Genomic DNA, 17,565 nt, shown 5'->3' on the forward strand with positions numbered 1-17,565 from the left:
CTTGGATCAGCGGCTCTGCGCCCTCCTTGCACAGTCTCCCACCCGTCTTCTCTCCATTTCTCTGGCTGCGGGAACAGTGCATGGCTCATCACCACTTACAGGTCTGCAGCGAGGGCGAGCGGGAGGCACTTGCTATGTAGGGAGGTATTAACGTCCACTCACAATTGCTCCGTGAGCTGAAGGCAATTGTCAGCTTCATGTGGACGGCTGATCCTATGTGCGCGGTCTCAGGGGTTACCCCAGCCTGCAAGTCACACTGGCAACTCAAACTGAGACAGATAAAAAGACAAAACTGATCCAAACATCTCGGCTCCATGGCTGCATCACCCCCAGTACACTCTGGGGGAGCACATGCCAAAGTCTGCCCAACTCTCCATTTCTGACAGGGAACTGGCATAATGCACATCATCATCATCATCATCATCATCATCATCATCATCATCATCATGTTTACAGCCCTGGCAGAGGCGAGCTGGGAAGTTCTGCTGCTAATCAGAGCCCTGGGCAGCTGTCACACACAACCAGCAGCTGGTGAAATGGCCTCTGGTGGGCAAGGAGGCGAGTCGGTTGGCTGCCTTGGTCTTGCCCTGTTGTTCTTGGATGGGCTGACTTGCCAGGCGATGGTACAGACCCAAAAGAAAACATTTTTGAAAGGTCCGTCATCTTTGGCTTTCCTCCTGGCCTGAAGTGTATGCCTCACATTAGTCCGAGTTTCCTCCCCGCTTTGTCTGGAAAATCCCTACAAATAAATGAATATGAAACTCTGGCCATTCAAATTAACTTTCTAGCTTTTCCTTAAAAAGGGTTTAGCCTTCTTGTCAGATATTTTGGTTTCCTTAAAATTTGGAGGCCAGCAGAATTTTCTTTAGGGAATGCTGCTGGAAACCTTTGATGGGAAAGCAGATGATAAAAATAACTATTTGGTGCCAAAGGCAGTCGACTGGGGATTAAAAGCCCCTCTGAAGTCAGAGACATTCAGGTCTTTGAAAGAGCTCAGAAAAAGAGGCAAGAAAAGCGGTGGGTATCCTGGGCTGTGACCATGGTTGGGCAGCTGATGACTGAGTCTAGGTGAAGGATTTGGGAAGAGGAAAACAACAGGTGGTGGGCGGAAAAAAGCATGAGAATCAGATCTGTCTGGGGAATAGGCGGTGGATAGAGTGACCGACTGCTGATGTAGGAGCGAATACCACAGACTAAGAGAATAATCAGGTGAATCTATGATTAAACTCTTACCTCCTGCGCCACCAAGGCCTTTGTGAAAGATTCACAATAAAAAAACAACGAAGGAAAACCCTAGACTTCAGCAGTTCTTCCCTCGGAAGAGGATAAAAGCAAAACATGTGACAGATATTAGTTGTGTAACTTAGAAAGGTGTTCAAATACCATGCTGAATGATGAGTGTGGCATAAGGACTTCAAATAACTTAGTCAATAAACCAAATTTGGGACACAAAAAGAGATTCATATGGGAAATACTGTGAGACTCACTCTTTGTGTGGATGACTCTCTCTATAACCAAGAGTTATGTTCTTTTTTTTTTTTTCTCTGATGCAATAAATTTTCAGCAATAGAATAAGGGGTATCACACTTCAGGCTACCACAAGTGACATGCACAGAAGCAAAAGACATTTGCGATGTGTCGTCACCCACTGGGAAACTCCAAACCCAGAAGTCAGCCTCACTTAAAAACTGCTAGGGCTTTTTGTTTTCCTGCCCAATACTATTTTATCAGATATCTGTTTACAAATTTCAGTCAAATGTCCTCTCAGCTGGTTTTATAAACTTACGGCAGATGTGAATGAACATGTATTTGACAGACACAACTAAGCGCCTAAGCCTCTCCAGTCTCTTGACCCCTGCTCATGACTCTCACTACATCTCATTGCTCAGGTTTCAAAAGGTATTTGCTGTCAGAAATCAGCTGCCTTTTTTTTTTTTTCTTTTTCTTTTGGTAACCACCTGTTTCCCTGAAATCCATTGCTTTTTCATGATATATTTTGTTTTGAATCTGAATATTTTCTCAAATGTCGTTGTCAGACTTTTAATGATTGCTTTAGAGAGAAATACTGAAAGCCTCTTTGAACACTCTGTAGAACAATATAGAAATGAGTTTGTGTTAAAAATATTGGAAAAAAAGATAATTTTGAAATGTCAAATGTTTTTGCAACTCTGTCTACCTTATCAATGTGTGGCCCTTTCTGGTTCCTCAGGGAAAATTGGAATCACAGAATCACAGAATAGTAGGGGTTGGAAGGGACCTCTGTGGGTCATCTAGTCCAACCCCCCTGCCGAAGCAGGGTCACCTACAGCAGGCTGCACAGGACCCCGTCCAGGCGGGTCTTGAATATCTCCAGAGAAGGAGACTCCACAGCCCCTCTGGGCAGCCTGTTCCAGTGCTCCGTCACCCTCAGAGGGAAGAAGTTCCTCCTCATGTTCAGACGGAACTTCCTGTGCCTCAGTTTGTGCCCATTGCCCCTTGTCCTGTCACTGGGCACCACTGAAAAGAGCTTGGCCCCATCCTCCTGACACCCACCCTTCAGATATTTGTAGGCATTTATAAGGTCCCCTTGCAGCCTTCTCTTCTTCAGGCTGAACAAGCCCAGTTCCCTCAACCTCTCCTCGTAGGGGAGATGCTCCAGTCCCCTCACCATCCTCGTAGCCCTCCGCTGGACTCTCTCCAGTAGCTCTTCATCTTTCTTGAACTGGGGAGCCCAGAACTGGACACAGTACTCCAGATGAGGCCTCACCAGGGCAGTGTAGAGGGGAAGGAGAACCTCCCTCCTCCTGCTAGCCACACTCTTCTTGATGCACCCCAGGATCCCATTGGCTTTCTTGGCAGCCAGGGCACACTGCTGGCTCATGGTTAACCTGTCGTCCACCAGGACACCCAGGTCCCTCTCCGCAGAGCTGCTCTCCAGCAGGTCCACCCCAAGCCTGTACTGGTGCATGAGGTTGTTCCTCCCCAGGTGCAGGACCCTGCACTTGCCCTTGTTGAACCTCATCAGGTTCCTCTCTGCCCAGCTTTCCAGCCTATCCAGGTCACGCTGAATGGCAGCACAGCCTTCTGGTGTATCTACCACACCTCCCAGTTTGGTGTCGTCAGCAAACTTGCTGAGGGTACATTCTAACTCTTCATCCAGGTCGTTGAATGGGAGCTAAATGATAGCTGTAGAATGACCAGTGGGCCACCATACAACCTTCTTCCATCGCTACTGTTTTAAGGAGTGAAACGTGTAAAAGAATAAAGAAACCTGAAGGCAGGATCAGGGCTGAAGTCAATACTTTGACATTTCCATAGGTGTACAGGTTTAGTGTCTCTAATGTTAGAATAACACGCTGCAAGAGTATGTAAAGCTAATACTGCTTACCATTCACGAATGTTTCTTAAAAAAAATCTACTTATAAAGAAGCTTGAACATTTTTTTTCTTTTTAAATTTGTGGTATTTTCCACTTTATTCAGTGCTTGGGGGGGGTAGGGGTGGCAACAGCCCTGTATTGTTGGTGAACAAACGAACGCAGAAGAACTGGGAAGATCTGCCATACAACACTCAAGCTGTATAGGAACTGGTCTTCCCTCCAGTCTGCCTTTAAAGAGAATGTATGACCACGCATACAAAGCAAACCCCCTGGATACTGCCTGTGGTGTTCTGCTCTTGCTAAACAGATGAGAGAAGGGTTAATCCTGAAGCCTTCCCATGGCCAGGGTCCCTTCCTCCTCTACATGCCTCAACTTTTTTCTTTTAAAACTGCTTCAGCTTGTGTCTCACCATTTGTTATAATAATGGAGTCTAGTCAGAAGCTTGTGGCCCCATAAACTTTAGACATAATTTTAACTGTGTCAGCTTTAAAAAGTCAGTATCTGCCTCATCAAAGGGCAATCATGTCCAATGTGGGTGTCTGTGCCAATTGTGTTTTGAACTGCAGCAATAATCCAACCAAACCATGCAAAGAGCTTTTCTACACCCACATTTCTTAATTATCATCATGAGACTGAGGTAGCTGAGACCAGATCTATAATGTTTTCTGGATGTCAAAATGCCCACACACCTTCTGTAATCCTTGTGCTACCAGCCCCCTTTCATACTGCTTGTAGCTGGTCCATCTAATTATCTATTACCATAACTGTTTACTGCATCATTCCCGAGTCCCACAAAGGCTTGTCAGGAGGTAGGGGCTGTGCTTAAGAAAAAGGAAACAACTTGTCTGATGAGACCTCCTTAGCTGCACAACCCTATAAACATTTTAGTGGATGATAAACCCCTTCTCATCCCTCGCAGAAATGAACCATTATTTTTTTACAGCCGGGTGAGACCTAGGGCTTTGAAAGTCTCTGCATACATTGCATCCATAAAGAATGCATTTTTTTGGGAGGTTTGGGGTCTACTGTCCATTTGGGGAATAAATAAGTTCATTATTTTCGCATGTGCTACAGTCAATAAGGATGTGAGATGGGAAAGTAGTGAAAATGTTATGACTTAATGAACATGTTGCGTAATCATTCTTGCCAAATGTCAAAATAAATTGGAGGCCAGAGTGTACAGTTTACGCTTGTTAAATTGAGGTTTTGTGTGCTATTTTGGGAAGAGAAAAAAAAAATAAAAAGGCAAAAAAACAGAGAGACCAGACCACAAAAAAGTAGAGGGAGGAGAAAGTATACACTTGGCCATTTATGGCAAGACCTTGGTCCATTGCAGTCCCACCACTAATATTCCCCACGGGAGACCATACAACAGCCTGGGACTGTGGGGAAACCACTTACTGACAGCAGAGCTGGCCCTACGGCAAATGCCCCGGCTCCGAGGCTCTCCGCCAGCCAAGGAGGAGCAGGGGCCAACCCCCCGCAGCCCGTCTTACGCCATGGACCGGACCCGGCTAATCCCTGCCTCCCTGGGAAGCATCGAGCTGTGCCAGGGGTGAAAATCAGTCACATCCATTAGCGACTTCAAAAGACATTTTTCGTCAGGAGCCTATGAGTTTGCGCTCTGCCACGAAGTTCAAATGACAACAGAAATAAAGTGACTGGAGCCAGATTTCGCTTTTGCTGGAGGCTGTCGTGAAACATCTGTTCACTTCTGCAAGTATCCCATTGAATCCAGTCTTGGCATAGAGGTACTGGGAAATGCAGGTTTTGCCTATGTTATGCAAAGAGTTTTCTGTTTGTACGAGCGATGAGCACCTTGAAAGCTCTGGCTTTGGACATACCTACACAGCTGAGGACCTGAACCTTTGAACACCGAAGCGTGTCATGGCTATTTTCCCTTTGCGATTGCCTCAGGAAAAGACCAATTAGGATTACGTGATAAGTAAAATTACTCCCATACTTACGTGATTAGGAAAATAGGTCTCTCAAACTGCATGTTCAAAAGGAGATCAAAGCAATATTGTTCTTTTGCAGTTAGATTTTGACTTATTTATGTTTTTCCCCATCGACTACATGTTCTAGCAGCGCCAAGAGGCCACAGCCATGTGCTTCTTACTCCACCTCTACTTCTAGTAATGGGAGCATCACGAAGGTGCCTGTATTTGTTGCTGTCTATATGAAATGCGTGGATACATATATGTGGCTTTCATTTATTTTGTTTCATGACACGGGGAGGGGGGAAAAATCCTTTTCATACACCTACAGCTATCACATAGCAACTAAGAATAGAAGCAATATTGAGACAGATGGAAATGTTAACAGTGACAGCTCACAAGCACGAATCACACATTTGTGAAATAATGAAATGGGTGGGCAGTTGTTATATGAACTCCATGTCAGTTGGTATGTTTTCCTGGCTATAATTTTGCAAGAGTATGTCTCGGAGATATTTTCAGTTAATGGGAGAAGTTGGTGCCCTGCCCTGCACTGCACCTTGCTGGCGTGTGGGTGTAGGGATTCACTGAAGTTGGCGAGGGGTTTGCATGCAAAACGGCTCATCACACACCCCGGGCACCGCGGGACGTCCCCTGACATTTCCCTGCCAGGGCATTTCAGTAGTCCTAACGATGTGGTGGGAGAGATGCAGAAAGGAGGTGTAAAAACGTTTGGAAACCCAAACATGAGGGAAACATGGGATACTCACACTTCTTTCAAACTCTTACTTCCAGGCTTACAAGTATTACCTTTTTTTTTACCGTATCATCTGCCCATATTCTGTGGTGCCTATTGCTAGCTGCACTCGCCGACCACGAATGGCAGCGAGGATTACAAAACCAGTCCTCTCTTTCTAGTTCTTCGTGCCCTAAAAGCCATCGTCTCTGTTTTAAGGACCACTTTGACAAGCCTGGTTTTGCTAGCCCCAGTTTCTTCGCCCCAATCTAATGTTAGCTCAAAGGGGAGGGAGCTGTGAAAGCGTCTACCCATATGTATTTTGCCTTGTGCTACCTGTCTCTTTCCCAGGTCTAAGGAACCTACTGATTTTCGACAACTTTGAGAGGCACTGTTTCCTACAGATGCTGTTTACAGCACTTGACATGACTATTTTTTGCTAGAGGAATGAACTAGATCTCCCGAAATCTTATGGATGCTCTCTTTGTTTGTGTATCTGATTAAAAAAATTCAAGCAGCTACATCTTGGAGTGCTCAGTAGTGATTTACTACAGTGATTCATGGTAAGACTTGCAGCTCTGAGGAAAATTTGTCCCTCAGGATTCATCCACCTTTCCAGAATTTCTCACGGCAAGGCAATCGTGTGCCACCGTATTTTGGAAACAACGTATGGCTACTAAATGGCAGCCACTCTGCATTTTCTTTGGGCATTTCTGCGAGCTCAACAATATTGGTGTGATAAAGAAACGAAATAAAGCACTTGCTGTACAAAGGCAAACGTGTGCGTATAGCCACCTCAGATTAATGAAATGCTAGTCATAATCCTCCAGCATACATGACTGTGAATTGTGACCACTAAAATTAAATAGTCAGAACTATCAGACCATTTGAAATAGGAAACTGAATGCTGCTGAAAATCAAGTGAGGTGCTGAGAATGACAAACTTGGAGAGAGACCATGGCTACATCAAACACCACATTAAAAAAACACGCCATGCTGGACACAGTCACCAGACCACTGAAGACAACACTCATGGTATCAGGCAAAATAAAAGGAAAACTATAAAAAAAGAGCAAGGCCTTTCTTGCCATGACAAAACTTTGCAGGATGAAGAGATATTCGAAGGAGATCGGACATTTTACAGTATCATAACCATAAGAGATGAAAGGTGGCGACGAACCACCACCAAAGTGGTGACAGCTCTTGGAGAAATAGTAGGTACTAAAATCAATAAAGCTACTTGCAGATTAAGGTATGAGTCACCGTGAGCAAATGAGACCAAATACGGCCCAGTGTCATTTGTTAGCAGCTGTCTGTCCCATGCGTCTCTGCAGAGAACGATTAGAATTCAGCACAAACACGGCCACCGAGGAAGAAAGGGAACTCTCAGAACCAAGAGTTTTTAAGAGGTGGTAAGAAAGTAATGGGTGTAAAGTTAAAATATATGAAGATACACAAAATTATCCCTGGAGTGGAAAGTGCGTATAAATAGAAGCTCCTTGGCAACCCCCTGTATAACAGAACCATTTATTTTTGGGAAGTGGACGGGTTTTAGCAGGGCTCATCACCACCGGATCACAGTAGATGCATTCAAATATTAGCTCCACCACTTGACTTTTTCCTAAGCGAAAAAAGGTCAGAGGACGTTTCATTACGAATTTAATGAAACCAACACTGCAAACTAGGCGCGTTTGAGTTTCATCCAGCCTGCCGATGACAGATGCTGCCGAGAGTCGCGAAGTCTAGTTCCGCCTCTCCTCAGAGCTCCCGAGAAATGCCTCCCATCGCACCCAGCCAGGCATCCCCAGCAAACGCGAGTTCTCCGACTGGAAGCGGAAAAATACACGGCGGGATCCCGCCCGGCCCCTTCCCCGGGCTCCCACCCGGCGCCGGGGAGGGGGCCCGGCGCGGAGCCCAGGCCGCCGGTAGCGCATCTCCAGGGCAGGGGGGCCGTTGTTTCTCTTTAATGATTAAAAAAAAAACCCAAACCAACCCCCCGCCCCCAAGACTAACGCAGAAGAGACGCCAGGCGACCGACTTTCGCGGGAGCTCCGCGGCGGTGCCCCCCCGCAGCACCTCCATGTTGCCTGTGCGCGCCCTCCAGTGCTGCCGGGGGGGTTAGGGGGGTGACGAATTGTCCCTCCTCCCGGGGGACGGGGACGGGGCGGGCGGGGGGGGAGGGCGGCATCCCCCCCCCCCCCCCTCCGCAGGACGGAGACCCCCGGGGGGAGACGGTCGCCGTAGCAACCGCGGCGGGGGTGGGTGGGGGGGAGCCCGGCGGTGCCAGCCCCCCCCCCGCCGCGGGGTTTCCCTCCCCGGCGGCGGCTACGTGCGAGCCGGAGCGGGAGCCCGGCGGGAGGCGGGGGCGGCGGGGCCAAGGGATCCTCCTTCCTTCGCCCCCCCCGCTTTTCCCTCCCTCCCTCGCCCGCTCCCAGCCCGGCGCCGCCGGCTCTGCCGCAGGGAACCCCGCCGCCCCCGCGCCGTGGGCGAGTGGGGTGGGGGGCACCGGAGCCGCCCGGCCGCCCCTCGGCTCCCCCGGGGCGGGTCCCGGCGGCCAGAATCTCCCCCCCCCAGCCCCCCAGCCCCGGGCGGGGCGGCGGAGGCAGCGCGGCTCGGTGCGGACCCCTCGCCGGCAGCGCTGGGGGTGGGGGGCTCGGTGCACGGTCTCCGTGCAGAGCCGGAGACCCCCGGAGCTTCTCTCTACCTGCGAGCACTGCTGCTACCGCCGCTGCTCCGCCAAACTGCTGACTTTCCAGAGCTTATTTTTAGCCCGGAGACTAAATATTATTAGCTACATTTCTACGTAGGAAGAATCGGAAGGGGAGGGGGGGGGGAGGCACTAGAGAGAGGGAGATGAGCAGAAAGCTTATCCGAATGCTCTCCAGGTGGGGGGGCTGCGTTTGGGTTTCAGGCTTGTCAAACACCTCCCTCCCCCCCCCCCACCTTTCAATTATTGCAAAGTAGATGCGGATATGGGGCCATCAGCAATGCATGCACGGCTCTCCCCATCCGCCGTGGGTCCGTGCACAGAAGGGCCAGCAGAGACCTCCCCAGCCGGGGACCCGCTCGCCTCCATGTAGGTAAAGATCAGCTGCGTCTTGTTATCTGTGCAAGATCAGCCGTGCACAGGGCCAGCCAGAGCTCGGCCGCGTCTCTTTAGCTGTGCAAAAGCAACTTGCATCCTTAGCCAGGGAAAAAAAACCCAAACCAACCCCGTCGCATCTGCTCATCTAGGCAAAGCTCAGCCGCATCTCTGCCCGAAGCATGCACACGCACACAGGGAGGCGACGTTCCCCGGGTAAATCAGGCACAACTTCACTCAACTCGCGGTGCGGTCTCACCGAGCTTCTCCTACCTTCTCCGGGCACCGCCGCGCACCGAGCAGCCAGCCAGGTACCCAAACTAGGCAGGGAGCAGCACCCATCCCCGCGCCGCCGGGGGGGGGGGGGGTTACCCCTCCGCTTACCTCAGTCGCGGCCAACACCACGGGCAGTGGCTAGAGCGCGGAGATAAACACTGGCATTTCCCAAAGTTGACACCGTCAAACCAGCCCCCGGAGCTGGCAAGACTCTGGGTTGGTTTTGGTTGGGTTTTTTTTTTTTTTTAGGTTGTTTTTTTTTTTTTTTATGTTGTTGTTGTTGTTCCCCCCCCCTCCCCCCCCTTTCCGTATTCCAGCCCGCACCGCTAGGAATTCAACTTCGCCCGGCTCCGGCGGGGCGAGAGGGCGGCGGGGGGGGAGGGGAGGGGAAGGACCGCGGCGGGGGGGGGGGGGAGTGGGTACCGGTCGCCGGCGGCTCCCCGAGGGTCAGGGGTTGGTGCGGGGCGCGGAGCCGCCCCCCCCCCCCCCGCCGCCTCTGTCCAGGGTGCTGCCGCCGCCGCGCGCCGCTGCGCGCCCCCGGCCCCGCGCGCCGTCACGTGCCGCGCCCGCGCCGCTCCGCGCCCCCCCCCCCCCGCCACGGCTCCGCGGCGGGGCGCGGAGGATCCCCCCCCTCCGGTTCCCCGAGCGCCGGCCGCCCGCCCGGGGAGGGAGCCGGAGGCAGCGGGGGCCCGGCCGCCGGCAGCTCCAAGTTTCTGGGTCGCGGCGCCCGCGCATGGCGGCCCGCGATGAGGGAGCGCCGCGGTGAAAGTTGCGGGGTCTGGAGCGCGGTCCGCCGGCCCCCGCCGGGGACGTGCCGCGGCGGACGGACCGCCAGTAAGCCGAGCCTGTGGCATTAGAGACTGTCGTTAAGCAACATCTCCGCCGTCCTCTTGTTTGTTTGTTTGTTTTTTTCCCCTCTCTCCGGTTATAAAAATAGGCTTTTTTTATTGGTACTCACCATTGTTTCTTTGCTGTCCTGGAGACAGAAGTGTCTTAAAATCCAGTCTCTCGAACAGATGCTGGAAGGTAATGTGTCTTGTTTGAAGTCATCATGTGAGAACTTCTGCTTTGCTCAGTGGATCGCCCACCACTTGGTGTGACTTATGAATCTAATAACCCTTTGCAATATCCGCGAGCTTAAACTCTCCGCCACCTTGGTGCCTACAGGAGACAGAAAGCGACTGGCAGGGAGTTTTAAAAACCTATAGATTTACGCAAACGCCTTAGCTCAGAGTCACGTTTCCCTTCGAGTTCTTACGTGATCTCAATGAATGAGAGGGGTTACCAACCAACACGGTATCAAACGTGACCGCAGCCGCCTCCCGGGGAACCGGAGCGGGACGGAAAGTTCCCGGGGAAAGCCCTGCCCGGCCGGGAGCGAGCCCCGGCCCCCGGCCGCCCGCCCGGCACCTCCCGGCTCCCACCGGGGGCCGCGCAAGACGAGCCGGCCCTGGAGATTTGCGTTGGTGACAGGTGAGTAAACATTCGGCTGGGGTTTTTTTTTCTTTTTTTCTTTTTTTCACAATGTCACGTTCCCTCTCGCTCAGGCGGGGAGCGCTCCAGGGACTTGTTGCACACCAGCTCCCGCCACCAGAGGAACATGGCCCAGCTGCCAAGGCGGGCTCCCGCGGAAACCCCCGCTTCTCCCAGCACAACTTCCCAGCACAATTTATCCCTTCCCCACCCCCTCGGCCCTCGCCGGGAGGCGCAGCCCCCACCACCGGGGAGGAGAAGGAGGAGGAGGAAGGGGGGCTCATCCCGGGGACCTGCCTTCCCCTTCCCCCGGCCACCAGCCCCCCGCCCCGCCTGCGATGCCGAGGTACCCGCGCGGGTCCCTTTCTCGGAGAGGGGTGGACGAGCCCCGCCGTTACTCCCACCGAGTCTCACCAAGTCCTCGCCCCCCGTTTTGTCTCCGTACCTCGAGTTTATTTGCCGGTGGCCGCCCCTCCCGGCCCCGCAAACACCAGGGTGAAGAGCGTGCATGTGTGGGGCGGGGAGCGGGGCGACGGCGGGGCGGGCTGCTTCGCCCCCGGAGGCGAACTGCAGCCGGCTGACCCCGCGCTCCTCAAAGTTTGTGGGTGCTGCCTCCTACAACAGCAAAAAGCGAGACCAAGACCCAGAAGCTCCCTGCCGGCTCCCGCTCTCTCCTGCTTGCCTGTTACACTTGCACTTAGGGGTGGCTTCTCTCCAGAGCGCCCCTGTTCCCCCGCCCCCCCCCCAGTCCCAGGTACCTCCGCCTGGGAACCAAAGCAAGCAGCCTCTTCCATGACAACCATCTATGTTGATCCATGCAATAACCAGCAGATGCTGCCCTAAGACTGGTACAGCTGGTACATCCCTGGCTCGGCTGTCCTGGGGGTAAGGTGCTGGAAGAAAGTCAAGTGGCCTCCAGAAAAACTGCCCTGAGGAGAACTTCTGAATCCCATCACCGGTGTTACATACTCCCTGTAGGACACGTAACAGGCAGAGCCCTTGAGAAAGGTGGTTGCTGATGTAAGGCTGCACCCAATAGGGCACCCTACCAGTTGTCACCCGAGCCCCATCCTTCAGTATTGAGCTTCAGTCGGGAAGCTGAAGTTTTCTTCCAAGAGTTGCAACTACTCACAGTTAGTGTTAATGCTAGTCAGGAATGCCACTTTTTCAATTACATTGAAGAAAAAAAAAAAAGAGCACAAGTATTTCAACAAGTGGGCTTGCAGTGAGTTCTGCTTTCTCCCAGTCCTCTAAGCAGGCTCCTGCCTCTCCCTCAGGGGAGTAAAACAACTGTGGTAATATCTGCTTCAGGTAGTAAGTCACATGACTCATATCTTGGCTACACAAATATGTATCCAAGTCTTAAAAGTTTCTGGCTCCAGCGGTTGTGGATAGAGAGAACTTTACAAAGACACAAAATCAGTTAAAAAATTACTTCTACATACTTATTCACAGCTCAAAAAACGTAGTCTTTAATTGAGAAACTAATTGCAGCTATATCACTTGTAAGAAAGTATTTTGTCTACACCACTGTTCCTCTCCTACTTCTCATCTCATTAACTTCTAGATATTTTCCTTTCCTGATGAAGGTCTCAGTCATTAGAGATGTCCAGAGGAAACCTTTGCTGGGTCACAGTATTATTTCAATGTAGTTATGTCAAACTTACAAAAAACCTTCCACAAAAGCTTCCCAGAAGATTCACAGCAGGAACTGGAGAAACTATCTTTTCAGTCCTGCCCCATTGCATTTTCCAGAGCAAACAGATGGGTTTTGCCAGTAATATTAAGGGATGATCACGCTGACACAACCACAAGCAAAGATACTCCTTTAGAGAACTAACAAGAAGAGCTCCTGGTCAAGTCTTCTGCTTAAGACAGCACAACATGACTCCACCCACTTCACTGGGGATAGGCAGCAGCTGATGACCCATCTCATGCTCGTTAGACCAAACTAGGCATGTGTTGCTGAGGGGATAGTTTGCTTTATGTTGCTTCAATCATTTCAGTCTGAAGTAATTAATGAAAAAACAGGCACAGTAATCAAGAGAATGGCACCAAGGTGTATGGAAGACCAAAAGGTCATTGGTAGGGTAATATGGGATGCTACAGAATATGGGAATTATCTGGCAGAAGAGGAGGAGGTAGCATAAAGCAATCACAGTCCTCTCCTTGTACTGCCATTCACCAGCGAGAGCACAGCCCAAGCTGTTCTGACAGACCAGAGCTGAAGGTGGGACACCAGTCAATAAACAAAAATGATGGAGGAGAGTCACTGACAGATGGCTGAGAGGGATTCCTGCAAGACAGGCGTTAGAAAGGGGATGGAGTAGAATTAAACCCAGCTATCTGTTGAGTTTCCAGCCATTTCCTTTTCCTGTGTCTTGTTTCCAGCTATGGTTTTTATGCCTAGAGGGGTTGATCCCCAGACCATGGGAGACCCAGCCATGAAAAATCCCTTGATGTCAGTAGGTACAGAGCTTTTGGTTTTTTTTTCTTATTACTGTGGAGGGGCAAAATGGATGAAAAGTTACTCATTTGACAAGTCCTACACTTCACTAAAAGTCATCACTAGCGAGTAGAGTTTTGTCCATCATTTAAAACTAAGAATCAGGTGATCCGTTTGCAGGGTGTTGAAATGGGATGGCTGTTAGCTTTTGCCAGAACGACACGGCACAGGGTTTGCTCTATTCAGGTAGTTCATACATATAAGGCAATGTACATCTCTTGTTCCAAGTCTGTTTATCTTGGATTTACATTGTTACCAGATGAAGTATACAACTGTAGGACTTGACTTCAGTGGGACTAGTCATATGTAAATAGTGACATAACTGTTTAGCAGATGAGGCTAAAGCAGGAATCAGTCATATATTTTCCCCTCTCTCAGATGAAAGAATGTGAAGAATACTGCAGGAGCATTGCTAGAAAGTTAGGGGTGCCTTGAACCAACCTGCCAAATACCCCCAAATCATAAACGAGCTGCAAATGTTTGTTCCCTGCCTTAAAACATCATAGTAAACAATGAGCTATTACTGGTTGGCTTTTTCACATACGTGAAAGGCTACCAAAATGTGCAGATGACTGCTAAGCACACACTAAAAGACACCTTACATCCATTATGCACGGGCTGCTCCCTCCTTCAGAGATCACCAAAAACCTGCCCCAAACACCAGCGTTAGCAATCCGAGCAGAATCAGACGATTTTCCTCTCAGTAGCTCTCCACTTCATGGAGACACTTCTGAAATAAGAGCTACATTGCATCACCACTGGCGTGAAACAGGGCTGCCAGCTTCTCTCCATGCCAGAAATCTAGTGGTGTGTTGGAAAGAAAGGTCCCCTGGGGTCACTGCGTGCTGGTGTGGCTGGTAACCTCCTGCTTCTTCAACAGGCAGGTTTGACACCTGCCCTGCTACTGCCCAGAGGGTAAATACCATCCTCCCAGTACATATTTAGGGTAGCCTCCCGTAAAGTATTAATTTTCTGTGCCTGATCTCCCCCTCCTGGAGATTATCCCGCTCTGACATCTCCATCTTTTCCCCGATCTTCGACCTTTGTGCTGCAAGGGTTAGCAGTCTTTCACTCTGCCTCCTCGCTCCCTGGGAGAATTTTCCTTTCTTTCTGAGCCTACTCATCTGCAAACTGCTCCCAACTGCGTATATTCTATGCTGGTAACATGCAGATGAACATCGTAGTCATGATCCCACTCAGATACTAAACAAGCCTCCCACCAATGCCTAGTCTTCCTTTAAAGTGCTAGAACATTTCAGCTTGCTTTCAGGCTCCTCAAAGCGCCAGGAAATCCTCTGGAGTAGGAAGGCTGCAACGAGTGTGCTTTCTGTGTTTGTACCTCAGAGAACATCTCGGCACAGACTCACCTCCAATCACACGTTTGGAGGGAAGAGAGAGCGAGGCCCCCGCGGTGGGGTGGTGGGTCCATAGCCAGTGCAGAGCCTTGGCTCCTGCCCACTTCAGCTCAGCGCCCCAGGTGACAGGCTTCGGCATCAGCATCAACGGGAGGCATTCTGCCTGTTGACTACTTTTAATACCACGAGTTGCGCCAGGTTCATGTTCACGCTTGGTAAAACCAGGAGCCAGACCCAAAGGTACGCCCAAGGTACCCGCAAGGATACCCACACCTCATGTAAGTCAGGATAACACCAGGGTTTCCATCATCCAAGGTGTTTGGAGCAAACGCCTTGAGATGGTCTCCTTGGCCAGTGTTCCTGCGCTGTAGAGGCAACAGTTGCAGGCTGGAGTGGGAGGAAATGTGGCGGAGGCAGGAGCGGGTCTGCCAGTGTTGTGTCAGCTACTGGTTTGCTCATGCTGGGGAAATCCTTTGCTCTTTGCTTTTGGCTGGCTCTAGGTCCCCCTGCATCGCTCTTGGGGAACACTGGGACTGCAGTGAGGGTTTAAGAGCAGGTCAGAGTTTTGCGTTATGTTTATTTGCCATCAACTATTGTAAAAAGTTTTGCTTAAACTATTTTTGTTATTTACGGAAAAGGCATGTTTCGGGAAATCTGCTAGAATTAAGGTTTTGGTTTTGTCAAACTAGCACTGATACAAATGTAGTTCAGTCTATATCTTATCTGCTTGCGTGGCGTTCACTTAGGTTAGCTGCAAAAGACAGGAGATGAGATAAATGTAATGGAAACTATTGGCCCTTGTAAGTTCTCCTGGATGACCTGAGCAAAATGAGCCACCGGGTATCTCTTACTAGAAGAAAACCAGAGATAGGAGAGAAATCAGAACCTGGAGAAAAGAGAAACATGACAGCCGTAATCAGTTACTATTGCAACCTGATTACAGGATTCGTTGACATGGCGGGGGACCCTTTCTTCTGGCAATAAAGAATACATCTTGCTTCATGTAACCACAGGGACAGTATTTCTGGACACATCAACCTTAAAGACTGATTCTTTCCTCAATTTCCTTTAAAAAGAATAAACATAAAACATGACCCTGAACAAAAGAAGCTACACCACCAGCTCATCACATTTTTAAATGCTGTTCTGTACAGTCCTGAGTTAGTGAAGAACTCCAGCACTTCCAGTACAGGAATACTCTTACAAAACTGAAGGGGATTAGCCTTAATTGTACCTATGAGTGAAAAGTAAACACATACTTTAGTTCCTTTCTAAGTTAATGTTTAAAAGGAAACTATCTCCCAAACCATATTAATCTACTTCTCGACAGTCAAATACCCTATCAGCTTCCATGGGAGTTCTCACTAACAGCTGCGTATTCAAACCTCATTGAGCATGATGGAAATGTGTTATTGTTAAGAACAAAATATCTGTTGGAGAAATTATACACGGAGTTAGCAGAGAGCAAGAGGAACTGGGTGCCTATCATGTAAGGATTAAGCAGTGATGCTGGCGAGCTCTGAGTAAGAGCGACCCTTGACTTTGAGCGTTTATATGATGAACTCTTTCAAATATAACTGTGTTGTCTTTAAGACCGCTGTGTAAAAAAGGAAGAAGGTGAGATGACAACAGAAGAAGAGGTGAACAGGGAAATAGTAATGTAGGAGAAAAGCACTAAAGGAAAGTAGAAATATGGAGAAACTCTTGTGAGGCTACCACTGAACTCAGGTCATTTAGTAAAATAATAGCCTCCAACCAGGCTCTTGCATCGAGTTAACTGAAAAAAACCCCATACCAGCTATGTTTGCAACCATCCAGTATATTTTTATCCTCTCATTTTCTGACTAAAATGACAAACAAAATCCCCCCTGAGACAGAATTCACAACAGCCAGGAAATAGTGCTAATGTTGACCTAAATAAATAAAGATTCTCCTGCATAAGGATTCCTGCAAGGATCCTTTACCGCAAGGTACTTTGAAAACATTTACTGCAAGACGCATATGAAACCCTGGGGGACAAACAGCCTGCTAGACACTATGGTCTCACTATCCCAATCTGGCAACCGAGGCTGAGACCTTTATAAATACACTGCTGAAGAAAACAGTAGTACCCAGGGTAAGGCTTCTGATGTCCAATGAGAAGGTCCCGAATTTGACTGGTAGACCTTTCGGTTAGAGCACAGATGAATTTCTGTAGGAAAAAATATTATGCCGAGTTGTTAGCATGGGTTTGAGCTAAAGCTGTGTTGGCACACACACAGCCTTAATTACCTGCATTGTCTTAAGATGACTTGCATGATGTTTTCTGCTTCAGGTGGTGCTATTACTCCTGCTTAACTTTTTGATAGGGTCATTCATTGCTGTTAAAGAGAGCAGTTACACACTTAACAAAATAGATCTCTTTCGATGCACTGTTTATTGAGGTGATTTAGATCTGTTCTTAATCAATCTAAAGCAGGAGAGCTGAGGTCTCTTTCCAAAATCAAGCTGCCCAAAGCTAGGGGCAAGTCTAGAAGAAGATTTTGTGGAGGCTCATTTAGGATTTTATTGTAAATGCATCAAACTCAGCAGTGTTAGAGGTTGTTGGTAAAAATATTATTGCTACTCCTACCTTATATTTGTATCATAAATTTGAAGTTGGTTTGGTTCCATTTGCAGCCCACATACTGCTGCAGTATCCTTCCTTTTGCTCTACCTGATAACCCGTCAAAAAGGTGGGCCGTTAGCAAAACCTCCGCTGAGCGGCAATTAGCAAGTCTTCTGTTCCAGCAGAGATGACAAAACTGGCTTTTATTTTTCCAAGACTTGGAGCTAGAATGGCAAAGAAGGGCCGTTACTTTCA

General features: G+C 49.3%; 1 protein-coding gene across 4 annotated transcripts in view; it reads right to left on the reverse strand.

Moving 5' to 3' along the window:
• The window catches only part of BDNF (brain derived neurotrophic factor), a 46,499-nt gene extending 35,109 nt beyond the window's left edge, over positions 1-11,390 (reverse strand). Inside the window, exons 1-2 of one of the 4 annotated variants that reach the window (XM_075427006.1) lie at positions 11,308-11,390; positions 10,348-10,550 (exon numbers count right to left, since the gene is read on the reverse strand). In XM_075427006.1, coding sequence (XP_075283121.1) covers positions 10,348-10,350 — 3 coding nt within the window. In that variant the 5' untranslated portion in view covers positions 10,351-10,550; positions 11,308-11,390. Of the gene's footprint in view, positions 1-8,735; positions 8,781-9,372; positions 9,394-9,497; positions 9,640-10,347; positions 10,551-11,307 lie in introns of those variants that run through there. The other 3 variants (XM_075427008.1, XM_075427010.1, XM_075427009.1) reach the window with 3 other exon arrangements.
• Positions 11,391-17,565: the final 6,175 nt, after the last annotated feature.

The sequence above is a fragment of the Opisthocomus hoazin genome, chromosome 7 (assembly GCF_030867145.1).
Source record: "Opisthocomus hoazin isolate bOpiHoa1 chromosome 7, bOpiHoa1.hap1, whole genome shotgun sequence".
Lineage (NCBI taxonomy): Eukaryota > Metazoa > Chordata > Aves > Opisthocomiformes > Opisthocomidae > Opisthocomus > Opisthocomus hoazin.